The sequence below is a fragment of the Centropristis striata genome, chromosome 10 (genome assembly GCF_030273125.1).
Source record: "Centropristis striata isolate RG_2023a ecotype Rhode Island chromosome 10, C.striata_1.0, whole genome shotgun sequence".
Lineage (NCBI taxonomy): Eukaryota > Metazoa > Chordata > Actinopteri > Perciformes > Serranidae > Centropristis > Centropristis striata.
In genome coordinates this window covers 262,823-282,220 of record NC_081526.1, presented here as the reverse complement: position 1 = coordinate 282,220, position 19,398 = coordinate 262,823, and the positions used below count along the sequence as shown (strand labels likewise).

Genomic DNA, 19,398 nt, shown 5'->3' with positions numbered 1-19,398 from the left:
GGAGTAGAGGAGTGGAGGAGTGGAGGAGTGGAGGAGTGGAGTGGAGGAGTAGAGGAGTAGAGGAGTAGAGGAGGAGAGGAGGAGAGGAGTAGAGGAGTGGAGGAGTAGAGGAGTAGAGGAGGAGAGGAGTAGAGGAGTGGAGGAGTGGAGGAGTGGAGGAGTAGAGGAGGAGAGGAGAGGAGGAGGAGTAGAGGAGTGGAGGAGTAGAGGAGTAGAGGAGGAGAGGAGTGGAGGAGTAGAGGAGTGGAGGAGTAGAGGAGTAGAGGAGTGGAGGAGTGGAGGAGTGGAGGAGTAGAGGAGGAGGAGTAGAGGAGTAGAGGAGTGGAGGAGTAGAGGAGGAGGAGTAGAGGAGTAGAGGAGTGGAGGAGTAGAGGAGGAGAGGAGTGGAGGAGTAGAGGAGAGGAGGAGGAGAGGAGGAGAGGAGTAGAGGAGTAGAGGAGGAGGAGTAGAGGAGTAGAGGAGTAGAGGAGGAGGAGTAGAGGAGTAGAGGAGTAGAGGAGTAGAGGAGGAGGAGTAGAGGAGTAGAGGAGTAGAGGAGTAGAGGAGGAGGAGTAGAGCAGTAGAGGAGTAGAGGAGTAGAGGAGTAGAGGAGGAGGAGTAGAGGAGTAGAGGAGGAGAGGAGTAGAGGAGTGGAGGAGTGGAGGAGGAGAGGAGGAGAGGAGGAGAGGAGTGGAGGAGGAGAGGAGGAAAGGAGTAGAGGAGTAGAGGAGGAGGAGTAGAGCAGTAGAGGAGTAGAGGAGTAGAGGAGTAGAGGAGGAGAGGAGTAGAGGAGTAGAGGAGGAGAGGAGTAGAGGAGTGGAGGAGTGGAGGAGGAGAGGAGGAGAGGAGGAGAGGAGTGGAGGAGTGGAGGAGTAGAGGAGGAAAGGAGTAGAGGAGTAGAGGAGGAGGAGTAGAGCAGTAGAGGAGTAGAGGAGTAGAGGAGTAGAGGAGGAGAGGAGTAGAGGAGTAGAGGAGGAGAGGAGTAGAGGAGTGGAGGAGTGGAGGAGGAGAGGAGGAGAGGAGGAGAGGAGTGGAGGAGTGGAGGAGTAGAGGAGGAAAGGAGTAGAGGAGTAGAGGAGGAGGAGTAGAGCAGTAGAGGAGTAGAGGAGTAGAGGAGTAGAGGAGTAGAGGAGTAGAGGAGTAGAGGAGGAGGAGTAGAGGAGTAGAGGAGTAGAGGAGTAGAGGAGGAGGAGTAGAGCAGTAGAGGAGTAGAGGAGTAGAGGAGTAGAGGAGGAGGAGTAGAGGAGTAGAGGAGGAGAGGAGTAGAGGAGTGGAGGAGTGGAGGAGGAGAGGAGGAGAGGAGGAGAGGAGTGGAGGAGTGGAGGAGTAGAGGAGGAAAGGAGTAGAGGAGTAGAGGAGGAGGAGTAGAGCAGTAGAGGAGTAGAGGAGTAGAGGAGGAGAGGAGTAGAGGAGTAGAGGAGGAGTCTCACCGTGGAGCCTCACCGGTCCGTAGAAGATGAAGAGGAGGTGCGCCTGGCTGACCAGGGGCCAGGGCTTGAGGAGGAGCAGGAGCCAGAACTGCGTCTCCTGCTGGCTGGACCACGGGTCCAACAGGACCTGACGGCAGAACAGACGCAGCTGCACCTGCTGGAACCACTGGACCCCTGGAACCAGAACCAGGACCAGAACCAGAACCAGTTAATGAACTAACCATAGAGGAGGAGCAGGAGGAGGAGAGGAGGAGCAGCAGGAGGAGAGGAGGAGGAGTCCTCTGTCCTCCTCATTAGTCTCTACAGGTTCCTCTCACCTGGTTTCCCAGAGATGACAGTCTCCATCTTGTGCAGCAGGTTTGTGATGTCACACAGGAAGTTGAAGACTCGCTGACACTCCAGCTGGTCCCAGCCCGCGATCAGCGTCTGGACATGTTAATATATATAAATATAAATATATAAAAATATATATATTTATATTTATATGTAAATAATAAGAGAACACAGCGATCAGCGTCTGGACATATTAATACATTATTATTATTATTATTATTATTATATATATGAAACCTCCCAAACTAAATGTTCTCATCAGACCCTGAAAAGAGCCAACAATGTTGTTAAGAAGCCAAAGATTTCTAACTCTTGCATGTTAATAATTTCCACCATGAGATGAATAATCCAGTGTGTGAAACATTTATTATTTTATTAGTTATTAATTATAGTGTTAGTGACCTGCAGGAAGACTCCGTAGCAGGAGAACCCGCTGCAGTCCAGATGGAAACACTGCTCCAACAGGAAGCAGGGCACCTGCACAGTTACACTAGTATCAGATTATATTATATTATATTGTTTCAGGTACAACACTGTCATGTAGACGAGCTTAGAGCAGGTAACATAATGAGACTATGAACATTTATCTTCCTCATGACTTAGAGTCTTTATTATTATTATCAACCCTTCCTCATCCTCTCCCTCCTTCTTACCTGTGAGAACTTGCTAAAGATAAACTTTAACCTTTCCTTTGTTGGTAGCAACAGCGTGCATCTCTTGAACAACAAACCTGAGACATTAAAAACAACAACAACACACGTTTAGATCAACCAATCACACATTCCTCTCCTTCACTTATTACACTGTTTTATATTCCCAGTACTGTGAGGAGATGATGAGTTGTAGTTAATACTGGGAGAGTCTCAGGTTTATTCCTGTTAGTTTAAAAGATAAACACAGTATTTTATATCCCCAGTACTGTGAGGAGATCATGAGTTGTAGTTAATACTGGGAGAGTCTCAGGTTTATTCCTGTTAGTTTAAAAGATAAACACAGTATTTTATATTCCCAGTACTGTGGTGATGATGAGTCGTGATGTCACGTTTCCACCATTAATCGCCGTATCATCTCTATGGAGTTTTGGTCTATATCGTCCTTTTTGAATCATTTTCCTCCTGCCTGTATTCACCACTTTAAAAACATGTTTAAATGCCACGTTGGTATATTTTTGTCACCTATATGACCTAATCTTTTTTTTTTTCATCCTGACTTACTGGATCAACAGTTTGAACCCAAAAGAAACAAAGAAAAACATAAAATGTGATTTTGAATCTTTTTTTTTACTTTCTAAACACTATCATGCTCAATAAAGAATGTTAAATGTGTCAAATGTTCCAAAGGAGTCAAATCTACCATATAAGAGGGTTCCATCCAGTTCTATCATTTGATACTAAATCTATTTGAGCTTGTCTCCAGTTTTACTTGGTATATCATCATCAAACTGAAACTGGCCTCATGGAGTTTACAGCCAGAACTTTAGAGGTAAATGTACAGTAGGGCTCCACGCTGCTTTGTTTTATACTCTGATGGAGGCAACAAGTCTTCTGGAGACTCTCGAGGGTTAAACGTTATGATTAAACAGCCTGAATAAAGCCGCTGGTCGTCAGTTCAATTCACCCGGAACGAAGATAAAGTGACACAACAACCACGTCAACACTCGTGTTGCTGTGTTTCTGGTTGGTGCGGCTGCAGACGGAGGAGGAATAATGGAGATAATATTGATTATTTCTGACAGTAAAGGAACCAAGACAAGCTGTAACCATGACATCACTCAGGTATATTCCTGTTGTTAGTTTAAATAGATAAACACAGTGTTTATATTCCCCAGTACACTGTGGTGGTCATGAGTTAATGTTAATAATGGAGAGTCTCAGCTATAGTCCTGTTGTTACTTAAACAGATAAAGTGTTTATATTCCCCAGTACTGTGAGGTGGTCATGAGTTAATGTTAATGCTGGTTGAGTCTCAGGTTTATTCCTGTTGTTAGTTAACAGACAAAGTGTTTCTCAGAGCTGTAGACTGTGGTCTGGTCCTACCCAGGTCCCTGTAGTGTCCCATGATGGAGCTGTAACCATGACTCCCTCATCATGAGTTAATGATAATAATGGGAGAGTCTCAGTGATATTCCTGTTGTTAATTAACAGATAAAGTGTTTATTAGACTGGGATCTGGTCCTACCCAGGTCCCTGTAGTGCCCCATGATGGAGCTGTGGTCCCGGCAGGTGGAGTCGTGGAAGGTCTGCAGGACGGTTCTGCTCCTCCAGCTCAGCGTGGAGACGTAGTCAACAACCTTCTGGCTGATTTCTTTAGACGCCATGCTGAACACGCTCACCTCCACCACTGGAACACAGTCACATCTGGACTTAGCTCTCACACACACACACAGGTTTATTATTCTTATTTATTTATATCATGTTAATAATACACATGATAGTCTTCTGTAGATAATAAACTACTGTTGTCTCTTCTTTCTGTGTGATTCTATACAGTTAATAATAATTACAGAATCCGTGTAACTTGACTGGTAACTGGTTTCTGTTACTGGTTTTATGATTTTCTGTAGATATGTCCAGGACGTGGTTATGTTACGCTGACTGAAATTTACATTTTATATATTAAAATATATTCTTGTTTTCAAATACAAGGACGAAGAGGAATTATTCTCTACTTGTCCAAAGTTTAATGAAACTCTTGTTAAAATGAAGAACTGTTTGGTACTTTGTTTGACACACGGTTCTGTTTTACTCAAATACTCTACTGAAGTACAATTTTGAGGTTCTTGTACTTCACTTTCATGTAACTTTATACTTCTACTTCACTACGTTTAGAGGTAAATATTGAACGTTTTACTCCACTACATTTATCTGACAGCTTTAGTTACTTCATCACATTATATTAAGTAGATAAAATGAGCTCTGCAGTGATAAAATGAAATGCTGCTTGAAATAAATGCATCAATATTAATAATCTAATAATATATTTAGAATATATAAAACAATCTGAGTGGGTTCATTCTGCATAACGGGTACTTTTACTTTTGATACTTTAAGTACATGTTGATGCTGATACTTTTGTACTTTTACTTCAGTAAGTTTTGAATGCAGTACTTTTACTGTAGTGGAGTAATTTCACAGTGTGTATTAGTACTTTTACTGTAGTGGAGTCATTTCACAGTGTGTATTAGTACTTTTACTGTAGTGGAGTCATTTCACAGTGTGTATTAGTACTTTTACTTTAGTGGAGTCATTTCACAGTGTGTATTAGTACTTTTACTGCAGTGGAGTCATTTCACAGTGTGTATTAGTACTTTTACTGTAGTGGAGTCATTTCACAGTGTGTATTAGTACTTTTACTGTAGTGGAGTCATTTCACAGTGTGTATTAGTACTTTTACTGTAGTGGAGTCATTTCACAGTGTGTATTAGTACTTTTACTTCAGTGGAGTCATTTCACAGTGTGTATTAGTACTTTTACTGCAGTGGAGTCATTTCACAGTGTGTATTAGTACTTTTACTGTAGTGGAGTCATTTCACAGTGTGTATTAGTACTTTTACTGTAGTGGAGTCATTTCACAGTGTGTATTAGTACTTTTACTGTAGTGGAGTCATTTCACAGTGTGTATTAGTACTTTTACTGTAGTGGAGTCATTTCACAGTGTGTATTAGTACTTTTACTGTAGTGGAGTCATTTCACAGTGTGTATTAGTACTTTTACTGAAGTAAATAAAGGATCTGAATATAGTAAAGTATAATTACGGTACATTTCAGCTTTTTCTGTAGGTTACTTGTGCCAATATTTATACAGTCTGTCGTCCCAAAAAGGTTTTTTTCTCAAATATCAAATAATAATGTATCAGTAACAGATTTCACCTGCAACACAAATTCATAATCTACTTTATTAGCGCCATAGAAATAGAGTAGAGGTAGAATGTTTATATTCATATTGACACGGATGATATTTACATGTTAAAAATCTCTCTATAAACCTTAAAACTATAAATCACAGTGAAATGAATTGACTTACTGCCTCCCCAGTTACCTTAAAGGCTTTAGATTATTCAGTACGTTTTAAAATGACTCGTAGTGCAGTAATCAGCCTGGTATTAGTACTTTTACTTCAGTAAAGGATCTGAGTACTGGTTTAGGGTCTAACGGTTCCTCCTACCGGTCAGCTGGTCCAGGACCAGGTCGAACACCTCCGCTGGGAGTCTGCTGAAGAGGCTGGAGGAGGAGGAGGAGGAGGAGGAGGAGGAGCAGGAGGAGGAGGAGGAGGAGGAGCAGGAGGAGGAGGAGACCTGGCTGCGGGTCATGATGGTCCTGGTCGGCCGGGAACGAGTCCTCCTGCGGAACTTCTGAGTGATGGTGAACTTCCCAACGTGACTGGAAGATCTCCTCTCCATGTTGGAGGATCTCCTCTCCATGTTGGAGGATCTCCTCTCCATGTTGGAGGATCTCCTCTCCATGTTGGAGGATCTCCTCTCCATGTTGGAGGATCTCCTCTTCATGGCTCACTGCTGATTCACTGGATCTGACGGGAAAAGAGAACAGCTCTTTTTTTTCTTCTTCTTTTTCTTTATTTATATCAAACAGCAATACAATGCACAGTTACAAAGAAGAAGAAATGAGTTACAGAAAAATAAACAATGCAAAACATTTAATAGAAGTAAATAAAAGACACAAAATGACTAAAAAGACACAAAATGACCAAAAAAAAGACACAAAATGACCAAAAAAAAGACACAAAATGACCAAAAAAAGACACAAAATGACAAAAAAAAGACACAAAATGACCAAAAAAGACACAAAATGACCAAAAAAAGACACAAAATGACCAAAAAAAAGACACAAAATGACCAAAAAAAAAAGACATAAAATGACCAAGAAAAGACACAAAATGACCAAAAAAAGACACAAAATGACAAAAAAAAGACACAAAATGACCAAAATGAGACACAAAATGACCAAAAAAGACACAAAAATGACAAAAAAAGACATAAAATGACAAAAAAGACACAAAATGACAAAAAAAAGACACAAAATGACCAAAAAAGACATAAAATGACCAAGAAAAGACACAAAATGACCAAAAAAAGACATAAAATGACAAAAAAAAAGACACAAAATGACCAAAATGAGACACAAAATGACCAAAAAAGACATTAAATGACCAAAAAAAGACACAAAATGACCAAAAAAAGACACAAAATGACTAAAAACAGACAAAGGTTTTAATAATAACCTTCCAGAGTTTCTATGTGAATTCACAAGATAAATAAAATAAATGTGAGATAAAAACACATTTCACCTCAATATCAACTTTAAACCTGTGTAACAGAACATTAGTGGTATAAAGTCTCTGTAGCCGTTTAATAACACCTCTTAGTTTTATTAGTTAAATAAACTGATTCCAGTCTATGTTTGGGAGCTAATGAAGCTAATTGACGTTAGCAGCTAACGCTATGCTAACTCACGAGCTTCTGACAAACTAAATGAATACAGTGCTAGTTAGCAGTTAGCTCCCATGAACCTTTAGGTTAAAGCTTATACTGACATGACGTCATATAATTAACAGGAACAGCAGCGAACAGGTGTCTTACCTGTTCACCTGTTGATAGACAGCAGAGAGCCGAGCTAGCTGGGAGCTAATGAGCTAATGAGCTAACTGAGCTAGCTGGGAGCTAATGAGCTAATGAGCTAGCTGGGAGCTAATGAGCTAACTGAGCTAACCGCGAGCTATAATCACAGACGGTATAAAATATGACGTAGCCTCCGTGACGTCACCCACAGGGTTCTGGAGCGGGCAGACGAAGCTTGTGGGCGTTCCCAACACCGTCGCTGACTCCGCCCACCTTCCCCCGGATAATCCAAATATGGGCAGAGCTGCAGCTGAGGCGGCCGAACGACGCTGACTTAGCTCGAAGCTACCGAGCTAGCGGAAGCTACTGAGGCTAACAGGCTAACAGGCTAGCAGGCTAACAGGCTAGGCTACAAACTTGAGTTTGAGTTTCTTCAGTTTCTTGTTTATTTTAATGTCTGGTACAACTAAAGGTTTGTTTGTTTGTTTGTTTGTTTGTTTGTTTGTTTGTTTGTTTGTTTGTTTGGACAAATATAATGATAACAACAAAAATATCTGATAAGAGTTTAATGTAAGAGCTGATATCTAGACATTTAACATGTTTTATTCATAATAACCAAAATCATTAACAATAAAACCATGTAAAATCTCTAGATATCAGCTCTTACATTAAACTCTTTGTTCTTATTATTATATTTGTCCAAACAAATGTCCCTTTAGTTGTACCAGACATTAAAATGAACAGTAAAACAAGGCTGGTCTCATCATTTTTTCATGACTGTATATGTTTATTGAATATGGGTCGAATCTGCTAAATGAGGCAGAAAACACACCAGTTAGAGTGGAAACCAGTAAGGACACACACCGGGGAGAGAAATGACGTCAGCAGGTGATTGTTGGTATATTTATATGTTTATATTGTAGCGTCCCTCAGTACATTCACTACCATCAGCTGTTTGTTGGTCAATAATCAGACAACAACAACAAACATTCTGTCATGAACGGACCAACGTCACCAGGCCCCGCCCACCTCCTAACAACCCGTTGTCATGGGAACGGCAATGACTGACAGGCTCCTCAGCCCATCAGTGTGTGTCGCGTTCATGAACATCAGGGAAATCACAGAACTATGAACGGTTTTGTGTCCAACCAATCACAGAGCAGCTTTCCTGACCGATATGTCTCTTTGATGCTGCATCCTGACATGTTGATTCACTTTCAGATGGTTTTATGAATAAATAAACATCTGAATCTGAATCACATTCACTAAAACATGTCATTAATTAAGATTAAATGCATGATGTTCACAGAACGTTTCACTGTGGGTTATTTTTTTAATTTAACGCCTTTAGATATAGACTGTACAGTAAAATATTACATTATATTAAAATTAATTTAAATTAAACTGTGTTTCCAGACGCTAATTACACTTCAGGTTCATTCTAGACGTCCTCAGGTATCTTCTCACAAACTGACACGACTTTCACTGTAAATAAATGGACCTGCACTGATATAACACTTTTCTAGTCACTCAGAGCTCTTCACACTACACACCGACTTATTCACCTGTTCACTCACACATTCATCCTGGTGGCAGAGGCTGAACGGAGCCACCTGCCACCAGCAGGAATTCATTCTCACATGATGAACGCAGCATCGAACAATCAGGGGTTCAGTATCTGAAGGACACTGTGACATGAAGCTGCCATGGTCGGGGATCGAACCACCAACCCTCCGATCAGTAGGTAACCACTCTACCAACTTAGCATATAATAAAATGCACTTGGATATTTACTGTACAATCAGTTCTAATATAATATAATATTTTACTGTACAGTCTATATTAAAAACGTCAGTTACTTTCCACCTCTGACTGTCATACAGTGATAATGCTGCTCTAAATATCTACTGATGTATTGTTAGAAAGAGAGTACAGAGAGACATTAAATCAATAAATCAATAGATAAATGAATCAATAGATAAATGCTGAAGGAGTCCTGGACAGCGTCCTGGCGGAGCTTCTTCCAGTCCAACACTCCAACAGCTGATAATCACAGATTATTCTCCTCACTAAGACTATTAAGTGTTCCACATTCAGGTGGCGACTCCCTCAGGCAGACCTGGACAGGATCAGGTCCCTCTGCACGGACTAGAGACTAGAGACCAGAGACTGGAGACCAGAGACCAGAGACCAGAGACTAGAGACCTGAGGAGGACCAGGACCTGTAGACCTGCAGGATGTCCCGGTAGGATCCACTACAGACGGAGAGAGAGAAGGAGGAGAAGGAGCAGAAGGAGCAGAAGGAGCTGAGAGGAGATTAAAGTTGTGATTGAAAGACTTCAGCTGATGAACAGTACGTACCACACACACACACACACAGTTCACAGTAACAGTAGCTGCTGGTTAGTAGAGCTGAAGACAAGAAGTAAATAAATAAATAATTAAATAAATAATTTAAAGACAATAAGTCCAGATTCTCTGATTTCAGCTTCTTCAATGTGAATATTTGTGGTCTTTTTCTGGTCATTTTTGGTCATTTTTACGTGTTTTTTGTGTCTTTTTCTGGCCATTAAGTGTCTTTTTTGTGTCATTTACATCATCATTTTTCAGTCACAAAATCACCAAAAGAGCCACAAAATGAACAAAAACTCTAACACTTCTAAATCAGTTCATCACTGCTGGCAGCTTTAATTTATCTTGTTTTAAGAGTTAATTTCTTATTCTAAGTGTTCAACATGCTTATTTCAATATTTAATAGTCTTAATTTAATAAATCTCGTCAAGGAAAATTATCTGTCCATGCAGCAAGATCATTTCCCTCAGATTTACTGTTTGATCTGGTTTTAGACCTTTAGATTTACTGTTTGATCTGGTTTAGACCTTTTTATCAGCAGTGTGTTTTTATTTGTCCGTTATCCGTTGAACAGATGTGGAGCAGCAGAGAGCTGAATGATTGAGACAGAAACCATCCAGAGAACAATATCTCTTCTGTCTGTCTCTGCTGGCGACTCCTCCTGCTCCGGGTCCTCCAGTCCTCCGGTCCACGAGTCCTCGGGTCCTCGGGTCCTCGGGTCCTCGGGTCCTCCGGTCCTCGGTCCATCTACCCGGAGCTACAGGATCATATCACCTCTGACATGATGCTGGAGATGACAGGATACTGAGGATGAAGATGATGAGGATGATCTTGAGTGTTCAGAGACAGAAGCAGCTGTTAGTGGAGTCGCTGCCAGCAGACTTTATCTGGACCTGAACCACCTGGAGACCAGAGACCGCTAGTCCTCTCTGGTCCTCTCTGGTCCTCTCTAGTCCTCTCTGGTCCTCTCTGGTCCTCTCTGGTCCTCTCTAGTCCTCTCTAGTCCTCTCTGGTCCTCTCTGGTCCTCTCTGGTCCTCACACCACCTGCCTGGTGAGTAGCACAATGTGGAGAGTTTTTACTAAATAATCAAATGTTTCAGCGATAGATGTTGTTAGCAGTGTTGGTAAAGTGACTTAAATAAATTAAATACTAATTAGTTACTGATTACTTAGTTACTTTAATAACTACTTCTCTTCAACATGCTTATTTCTAGATTTAATAATCTTAATTTAAGAAATCCTGTCAAGGTAAATTATCTGTCCATGCTAAAGATCATTTCCCTCAGATTTACTGTTTTATCTGGTTTTAGACCTTTTTTTATCAGAGAACAATCAGTATGTGAGTTGTGTTGAAGTATTTGTAAAATGATTCATGGATTTCTGCCTGTACTTTGTTTTTTTTTTGCTTTTTGTTGACATGCTAAACACTTAACTAAGATGGTAAAAATTATACCTGCCAAACATGCTAATGTTAGCATGCTGATGTTAGCATGCTGATGTTAGCATGCTAATATCAGCATGCTAACATCAGCATGCTAACATCAGGGGGCGGCTGTGGCTGAGTTGGTAGAGTGGGTTGCCCCATGTGAAGGAAATTTGGTGTTTCCTGCATGGTGGGACATGAAGTAGGCGGAGACCTACTTGATATTCAAGACGCAAGGCATTGTGGGAACTCACTCTGTGAACTTAACTCTGAAAGCACCATGAGAGAGGGGAACATGTTCACCAGTGGGCTCTGTCCTGATGTGATGCATAGGGCAGGAAGATAGGGCCACATTGAGTCTTGCTGAAGAATCAATGCTGGGAACTACAACAGTCATAAGTCGAGCGGTGTACGGGACTTTGTTGTATTGTGAAAGAGCCATTCGGGATTGTGCGGTGTATGGAACACGAATGTGCTAATAAAACCTGCTGAACAGAGTATTGAGTGCTTTGTGTTTGGCCAGCTCACCCATTAACTTAGTGCAGTTGTCAAAATTGCCACGACACCCCCCAACCAAAGGGTTGGTGGTTCGATCCCCGACCATGGCAGCCTACATGTAGAAGTATCCTTGAGCAAGATACTGAACCCCAAACTGCTCCCGATGCTGCGTTCATCAATGTGTGAATGAATTCCCAATGGTGGCAGGTGGCAGCGTTTAGGGTAGCCTCTGCCACCAGGATGAATGTGTGTAGTGAACGGGTGTGAATGAGGTCAGTCTGTAGTGTAAAGAGCTTTTGAGTGGTCACAAAGAGACTAGAAAAGAGATATATAAGTGCAGGTCCATTTAACCGTCAGCTGATGTTAGCATTTAGCTCAAAGCAATGCTGTGTATGATAGATGATAGAAAAGTTTATTTATGTCATTAATTCAATTCAAAAAGGTGAAAATAACACATTATATCAGAGCTGCAACAATTAATTCTATTAATGGAACAATAATCAATTATTAAATTAATCATCAACTATTTAGATAATCCAATAATTGGTTTGATCAGTTTTTTAAAGACATAAGTCCAAATTCTCTGATTTCAGCTTCTTCAATGTGAATATTTCTGGGTTTCTTTGTTTCTTTATGACAATAAACTGAATATCTCTTTGGTTTGTGGACAAAACAAGAGATTTGAGGACAAAATCTTGTGGTTTGGAAACACTCATTGATATTTTTATATATTTTATTCACCAAACAACTAATCGATTAATCGTTTTAAATAATCGACAGATGAATCCATAATGATAATAATGGTTAGTTGCCCTGAATCATTGTCAGATGACAGAGGTTCTGCTCTTTGGCTCATTTAAACCCTGCAGCAGCTTCCTGTCCCAGTCTCTGTTCCTGCTGTTGTTATTCCTTGTGTGTAGTCAATCATTAAGTGAACACAATGAATCCCTGTATGAGATATTTTACGAGGCTCCAGCAGCTCCGACAGAACAATAATCAGCTTCTGTTCTCTCAGGAAGCCAAAACAAACCTCAGTTCAGCTCAGAGCCACTGAGTTCACAGGTTTAATTCACCAGTTAATTAGTTTTAGTTTAGTTTTTATTAGTTGTAGTTTAGTTTTTTTATTAGTTTTAGTTTAGTTTTTATTAGTTGTAGTTTAGTTTTATTAGTTGTAGTTTAGTTTTTATTAGTTTTAGTTTAGTTTTTATTAGTTGTAGTTTAGTTTTTATTAGCTGTAGTTTAGTTTTTATTAGTTGTAGTTTAGTTTTTATTAGTTGTAGTTGTTTTGTAATGGGGTATTTGTTGGGTCCAGATTCAATAAGGTCACAATAAATGTTTCCTTTATTTCCTTTGTCTGATCCATCTCAGCCCCAATAAGTTTATTAAGTCATAAAACCAGATAGATGAAATAGATTTCATATCAACCAAAAAGGTTTACGGATGAAAAAACGAAGGACATTTTCACTTTAATTTTAGTTAGTTTTAGTTAGTTTTGGAACCACAAAATACAGTTTCAGTTAGTTATCGTTTTTATAAAAACTCTCGTTTTTGTTTCTATTTCAGTTAATGAAAAAAAAAAGTTCACTTCTAGCTTTGTTTATTTTGTTAGTTTTTGTTAGTGTTCGTTAACTATAATAACTTTGCCAGTTACCATAGTTTTTCCTGGAGTCTTGGGTTGGCAATGTTTGCTGAATGGTTGCTTATTATTTTTAGACACAGAGAACATTTTCTTCAAAACAACGACAAGGAACAAAAGTAAATGTTTAACTAGAAATAGTTTTCTTTCTGAGGCCGACAGCTTCCTTAACCCTGGTGGAAGTTTAACCTCTCGGCCTATAAAGGAAATATTATCACTCACATGACCCACACAAGGGACTTCTGACTATTTAAATCATCCTCTTTATTATATGTATATATATATATATAAACCACATAAAGAATGTTTGGTATCTGTTTTTTCAACACAACTTCACCATGATCTGACTTTTTTTTCACTTTAACCTACTTTATTAACATATTGAGCCCACAAATACACAAAAATCATGAAATCTGAAATAAAATTATAGTATTTATTACAATAAAAACTACAATGAACTGTTTTGGACCTGTAAATGTAAACATAGGTTGCAAATATGAACAAATAAAGATGATTTTAAAAAAGGAAAGAAAAAAAAGACATAAAATTACCAAAAAAGAAAGCAAAATGCTTTTGAAATATCATTCAAACTTCATGCATCTAAAACTCTCAACTGGAGCCAATATTTTAGGTAAAAACTCACCATATTCAACAGTTGAATAGATTGAAAAGCATGAAAAAGCTCACAATGTCAATCCTAAAAACAAGTCTTTACACAATAAGATAATTAAATAAGCACATAATAATAATACTAATAATTAAATAAGCACATGAAGCTATGGTCAGTAGGTAAATTATACTCAGAACAATATAATTAAGATACTATTGCTGGATTTAAGAAGGAAATACTTGGTGAGCTTCATGTTTCTGTAGTGTGGACGTGATATAAAGTGAATCATTAGGACATTAGTCACCTCGATCCCTTATTGTCACAGTTTAGTGCTCTGTCACCTGCAGAGTAAAGTTAGAGGTTTATAACACGTCTCAGGTTGGTTTCTGTCAATGTTTAACCTCTCTCTCTCTCTCTCTCTCTCTCTCTCTCCCTCTCTCTCTCTCTCTCTCCCCTCTCTCCCTCTCTCTCTTCTCTCTCTCTCTCTCTCTCTCTCCCTCTCTCTCTCTCCTCTCTCTCTCTCCTCTCTCTCTCTCTCTTCTCTCTCTCCTCTCTCTCTCTCTCTCTCTCTCTCCCTCTCTCTCTCTCTCTCTCTCTCTCTCTCTCTCTCTCTCTCTCTCTCTCTCTCTCTCTCTCTCTCTCTCTCTCTCCTCTCTCTCTCTCTCTCTCTCTCTCTCTGTGGTTTTTCCCTCCAGGAGAACGTTGAACAGTTGAACGCTGCTCTCATTAGTTACAGACTGAAGACAGAAAGATTTCTCAGCTGTTTCTGCTGCCGAGACTCTGGAGAGGAATGGATCCGACTGTGTGACTGGATGTAAGCTCAGAGGACTTTACTGGACTAGTGGGGACCAGAGACAGGAACCAGCCTCACACTGATAAAAGGTGTTTAAAACAGATCAGAAAGTAAATCTGAGGGAATGATCTTTAGCATGGACAGATAATTTACCTTGACTAGATTTATTGAATTCAGATTATAAATCTAGAAATAAGCATGTTGAACACTTTAAAATAAGAAACTAACTCTTAAAACCAGATAAAGTAAAGCTGCCAGCAGTGGATGAACTGGCCCGAGCAGAGTGACCTGATGATTATTTGGTTCTTACCAAGATAAAAAAAACTTTAGATTTAGAAGTGTTAGATCATTTATCTTCACTGTAAAAAAAAAAATCCTGTTTAAATTTACGGTAAAATACCAGCAGATGTGGTTGCGTAAAAAAATGAAATTAAATGTAAATATTATCAAAACTGTCATTTTTACTGAATAGTCCCTTTATTTTTAGGGTTATTGGGTCCTTGTGACATTATGGTATTTCTCCTTTTCATTTTAGAGAGAAAAAAATGTTTTTCTACAGTTTAAAGTTTTTGTACTTCCTTGATTTACGGGTATTTAAAAGCATCAACTACGGTGATAATTTTTAGTTTTACCGCTCTATTTTTCTTCACTGTAATTTCTACAAACTTTTTTTTTACAGTGTGTGTTCAACATGCTTATTTCTAGATTTAATAATTTAATTTAATAAATCTTGTCAAGGTAAATTATCTGTCCATGCAGCAAGATCATTTCCCTCAGATTTACTGTTTGATCTGGTTTTTAAACACCTTTTTAACAGTGTGTAGTTTGATTTTCCTGGATCCAGTATTTATTCACCAACATGCTTCATGTGAACCTCTTGTCCTTCCAGTGAGTCTGACTGGGAGAGGGAACCATGGCCAGCATGGCGGTGCAGCTGCTGGGCTTCTTCCTGGGACTGTTGGGGTTTGTGGGACCGTGGTGGCCACGGTGCTGCCCCACTGGCGCAGCACGGCCTACGTGGGCTCCAACATCATCACGGCCACGGCCTACATGAAGGGTCTCTGGATGGAGTGTGTGTGGCACAGCACGGGCATATACCAGTGTGAGCTGTACCGATCTCTGCTGGCGCTGCCTCCGGACCTGCAGGTACCAACTATTTATACCGTCTATGGTCCCAACATATCTATACAGTCTATGGTACCAACTATTTATACAGTCTATGGTACCAACTATTCATACCGTCTATGGTACCAACTATCTATACAGTCTATGGTACCAACTATTTATACAGTCTATGGTACCAACTATTTATACAGTCTATGGTACCAACTATTAATACAGTCTATGGTACCAACTATTTATACAGTCTATGGTACCAACTATCTATACACTCTATGGTACCAACATATTTATACAGTCTATGGTACCAACAGGTTTATACAGTCTATGGTACCAACTATTATACAGTCTATGGTACCAACTATTATACAGTCTATGGTACCAACTATTATACAGTCTATGGTACCAACTATTATACGGTCTATGGTACCAACTATTATACAGTCTATGGTACCAACTATTTATACAGTCTATGGTACCAACTATTTATACAGTCTATGGTACCAACTATTTATACAGTCTATGGTACCAACTATTCATACAGTCTATGGTACCAACTATTATACAGTCTATGGTACCAACTATTATACAGTCTATAGGTACCAACTATTTATACAGTCTATGGTACCAACTATTATACAGTCTATGGTACCAACTATTATACAGTCTATGGTACCAACTATTATACAGTCTATGGTACCAACATATTATACAGTCTATGGTACCAACTATTATACAGTCTATGGTACCAACTATTTATACACTCTATGGTACCAACTATTATACAGTCTATGGTACCAACTATTTATACAGTCTATGGTACCAACTATTATACAGTCTATGGTACCAACTATTATAGTCTATGGTAACCAACATATTATACAGTCTATGGTACCAACTATTTATACACTCTATGGTACCAACTATTATACGGTCTATGGTACCAACTATTATACGGTCTATGGTACCAACTATTATACAGTCTATGGTACCAACTATTATACAGTCTATGGTACCAACTATTATACGGTCTATGGTACCAACTATTATACAGTCTATGGTACCAACTATTTATACAGTCTATGGTACCAACTATTTATACAGTCTATGGTACCAACTATTTATACAGTCTATGGTACCAACTATTATACAGTCTATGGTACCAACTATTTATACAGTCTATGGTACCAACTATTTATACAGTCTATGGTACCAACTATTTATACAGTCTATGGTACCAACTATTCATACAGTCTATGGTACCAACTATTATACAGTCTATGGTACCAACTATTATACAGTCTATGGGTACCAACTATTATACAGTCTATGGTACCAACTATTATACGGTCTATGGTACCAACTATTATACAGTCTATGGTACCAACTATTTATACAGTCTATGGTACCAACTATTATACAGTCTATGGTACCAACTATTATACAGTCTATGGTACCAACTATTATACAGTCTATGGTACCAACTATTATACGGTCTATGGTACCAACTATTATACAGTCTATGGTACCAACTATTTATACAGTCTATGGTACCAACTATTTATACAGTCTATGGTACCAACTATTTATACAGTCTATGGTACCAACTATTATACAGTCTATGGTGCCAACTATTATACAGTCTATGGTACCAACTATTATACGGTCTATGGTACCAACTATTATACAGTCTATGGTACCAACTATTATACAGTCTATGGTACCAACTATTATACAGTCTATGGTACCAACTATTATACGGTCTATGGTACCAACTATTATACAGTCTATGGTACCAACTATTTATACAGTCTATGGTACCAACTATTTATACAGTCTATGGTACCAACTATTTATACAGTCTATGGTACCAACTATTATACAGTCTATGGTACCAACTATTTATACAGTCTATGGTACCAACTATTTATACAGTCTATGGTACCAACTATTTATACAGTCTATGGTACCAACTATTTATACAGTCTATGGTACCAAACTATTTATACAGTCTATGGTACCAACTATTATACAGTCTATGGTACCAACTATTATACAGTCTATGGTACCAACTATTATACAGTCTATGGTACCAACTATTTATACAGTCTATGGTACCAACTATTTATACAGTCTATGGTACCCAACATGTTTATACACTCTATGGTACCAACTATTTATACAGTCTATGGTACCAACTATTTATACAGTCTATGGTACCAACTATTTATACAGTCTATGGTACCAACTATTTATACAGTCTATGGTACCAACTATTTATACACTCTATGGTACCAACTATTTATACAGTCTATGGTACCAACATCTGGTCAAAAACTCTTATTGAACCTTTTGGAGCCTTCGGCTTTATTTTGATTTATTCATATCCATCTCATGTATTAGGGCCAACTATGTAAAGGGAAAAAAAAGCCATTTTTTTCCTCGTAAATCTGCAACTTTTTTTCTTGTAGATTTGCCACTTTAAACTGCGTAAGTCTGCAACTTTTTTTTGTACATTTGCCCCATCATGTAAACGGAGCCTAAATGGGAAATTATTAACAAAATAAACATCACGCTGTGTTAAAGAAGACTTAAAATGTTAAACTGATTAGTAAAGAGATTACTGAGGTAATAAATCAACTCTTCTTCTGTACCGTCTGACTTGTTTTGCAGCCAGTGGAGTCGCCCCCTGCTGGCCGTTAGACAGAATGCAGGTTTAAGGCTCTTCAGCTCTTGTTTCTCTTTCAGACCTGCAGGTTGTCAGAATAATTACCAAGCACACATACACAACTATAAGAAGCCTTTCTGTCTGTGTGGCCGGTCTGTGACCCAGGTAGATCAGTTTTATGACCACCTGTTGGTGTCAGAGTGAGTTAAAGGTCCCTTCCTGTCCCCTCCAGGCTGCCCGGGCCCTCATGGTGCTGTCCTGCGTGACCTCGGTGCTGGCCTGTCTGGTGTCGGTGGTTGGATGAAGTGTACCCGTTTCGCCCGGGACTCTCTGATTAAGTCCCCCCTGGTGCTGAGCGGGGGGGGTCTGCTTCCTGTGTGCCGGGCTGCTGTGCCTGGTCACCGTGTCCTGGACCACCAACGACGTCATCATGGACTTCTACGACCCGTTCCTGCCCAGCGGGCTGAAGTACGAGATCGGCCTGGCCGTGTACCTGGGCTACGCCTCCGCCTGCCTGGCGCTGACCGGGGGACTGGTGCTGGTCTGGAGCAGCAGCGGGGGGAGGAGGTCTCCCAGGAGGAGTCGCCCCGTATCACCTCCTCCTGCCTTCAACCACATCTACCCTCCTGCTCCTCCTGCTGCTCCTCCATACAGGCCCCCCGAGGCCCTGAAGGGCAACCACGCGCCCTCGCTCTGCTCGCTGTCCAGCAGCGGCTACAGACTCAACAACTACGTCTGAAACACCGACAACTACGTCTGAAACACGACAACTACGTCTGAAACACCCGACACAACTACGTCTGAAACACTGACAACTACGTCTGAAACACTGACAACTACGTCTGAAACACGACAACTACGTCTGAAACACCAACAACTACGTCTGAAACACGACAACTACGTCTGAAACACCGACAACTACGTCTGAAACACCGACTACTACGTCTGAAACACCGACTACTTACGTCTGAAACACCGACAA

At 39.9% G+C, this 19,398-nt stretch overlaps 2 protein-coding genes across 2 annotated transcripts in view; one reads left to right on the top strand and one right to left on the bottom strand.

Moving 5' to 3' along the window:
* Positions 1–7,154, bottom strand: part of LOC131979250 (F-box only protein 47-like) — a 10,973-nt gene extending 3,819 nt beyond the window's left edge. Inside the window, exons 1-7 of the mRNA XM_059343193.1 lie at positions 7,046–7,154; positions 5,906–6,268; positions 3,921–4,082; positions 2,396–2,472; positions 2,145–2,219; positions 1,727–1,835; positions 1,410–1,583 (exon numbers count right to left, since the gene is read on the bottom strand). Coding sequence (XP_059199176.1) covers positions 1,410–1,583; positions 1,727–1,835; positions 2,145–2,219; positions 2,396–2,472; positions 3,921–4,082; positions 5,906–6,245 — 937 coding nt within the window. The 5' untranslated portion in view covers positions 6,246–6,268; positions 7,046–7,154. The remainder of the gene's footprint in view (positions 1–1,409; positions 1,584–1,726; positions 1,836–2,144; positions 2,220–2,395; positions 2,473–3,920; positions 4,083–5,905; positions 6,269–7,045) is intronic.
* Positions 7,155–15,542: 8,388 nt separating this feature from the next.
* LOC131978775 (claudin-14-like) lies at positions 15,543–19,155 on the top strand. Its single transcript, XM_059342535.1, is given in 3 exon segments — positions 15,543–15,594; positions 15,597–15,775; positions 18,649–19,155. Coding segments are annotated over 3 exon segments (738 nt in total).
* Positions 19,156–19,398: the final 243 nt, after the last annotated feature.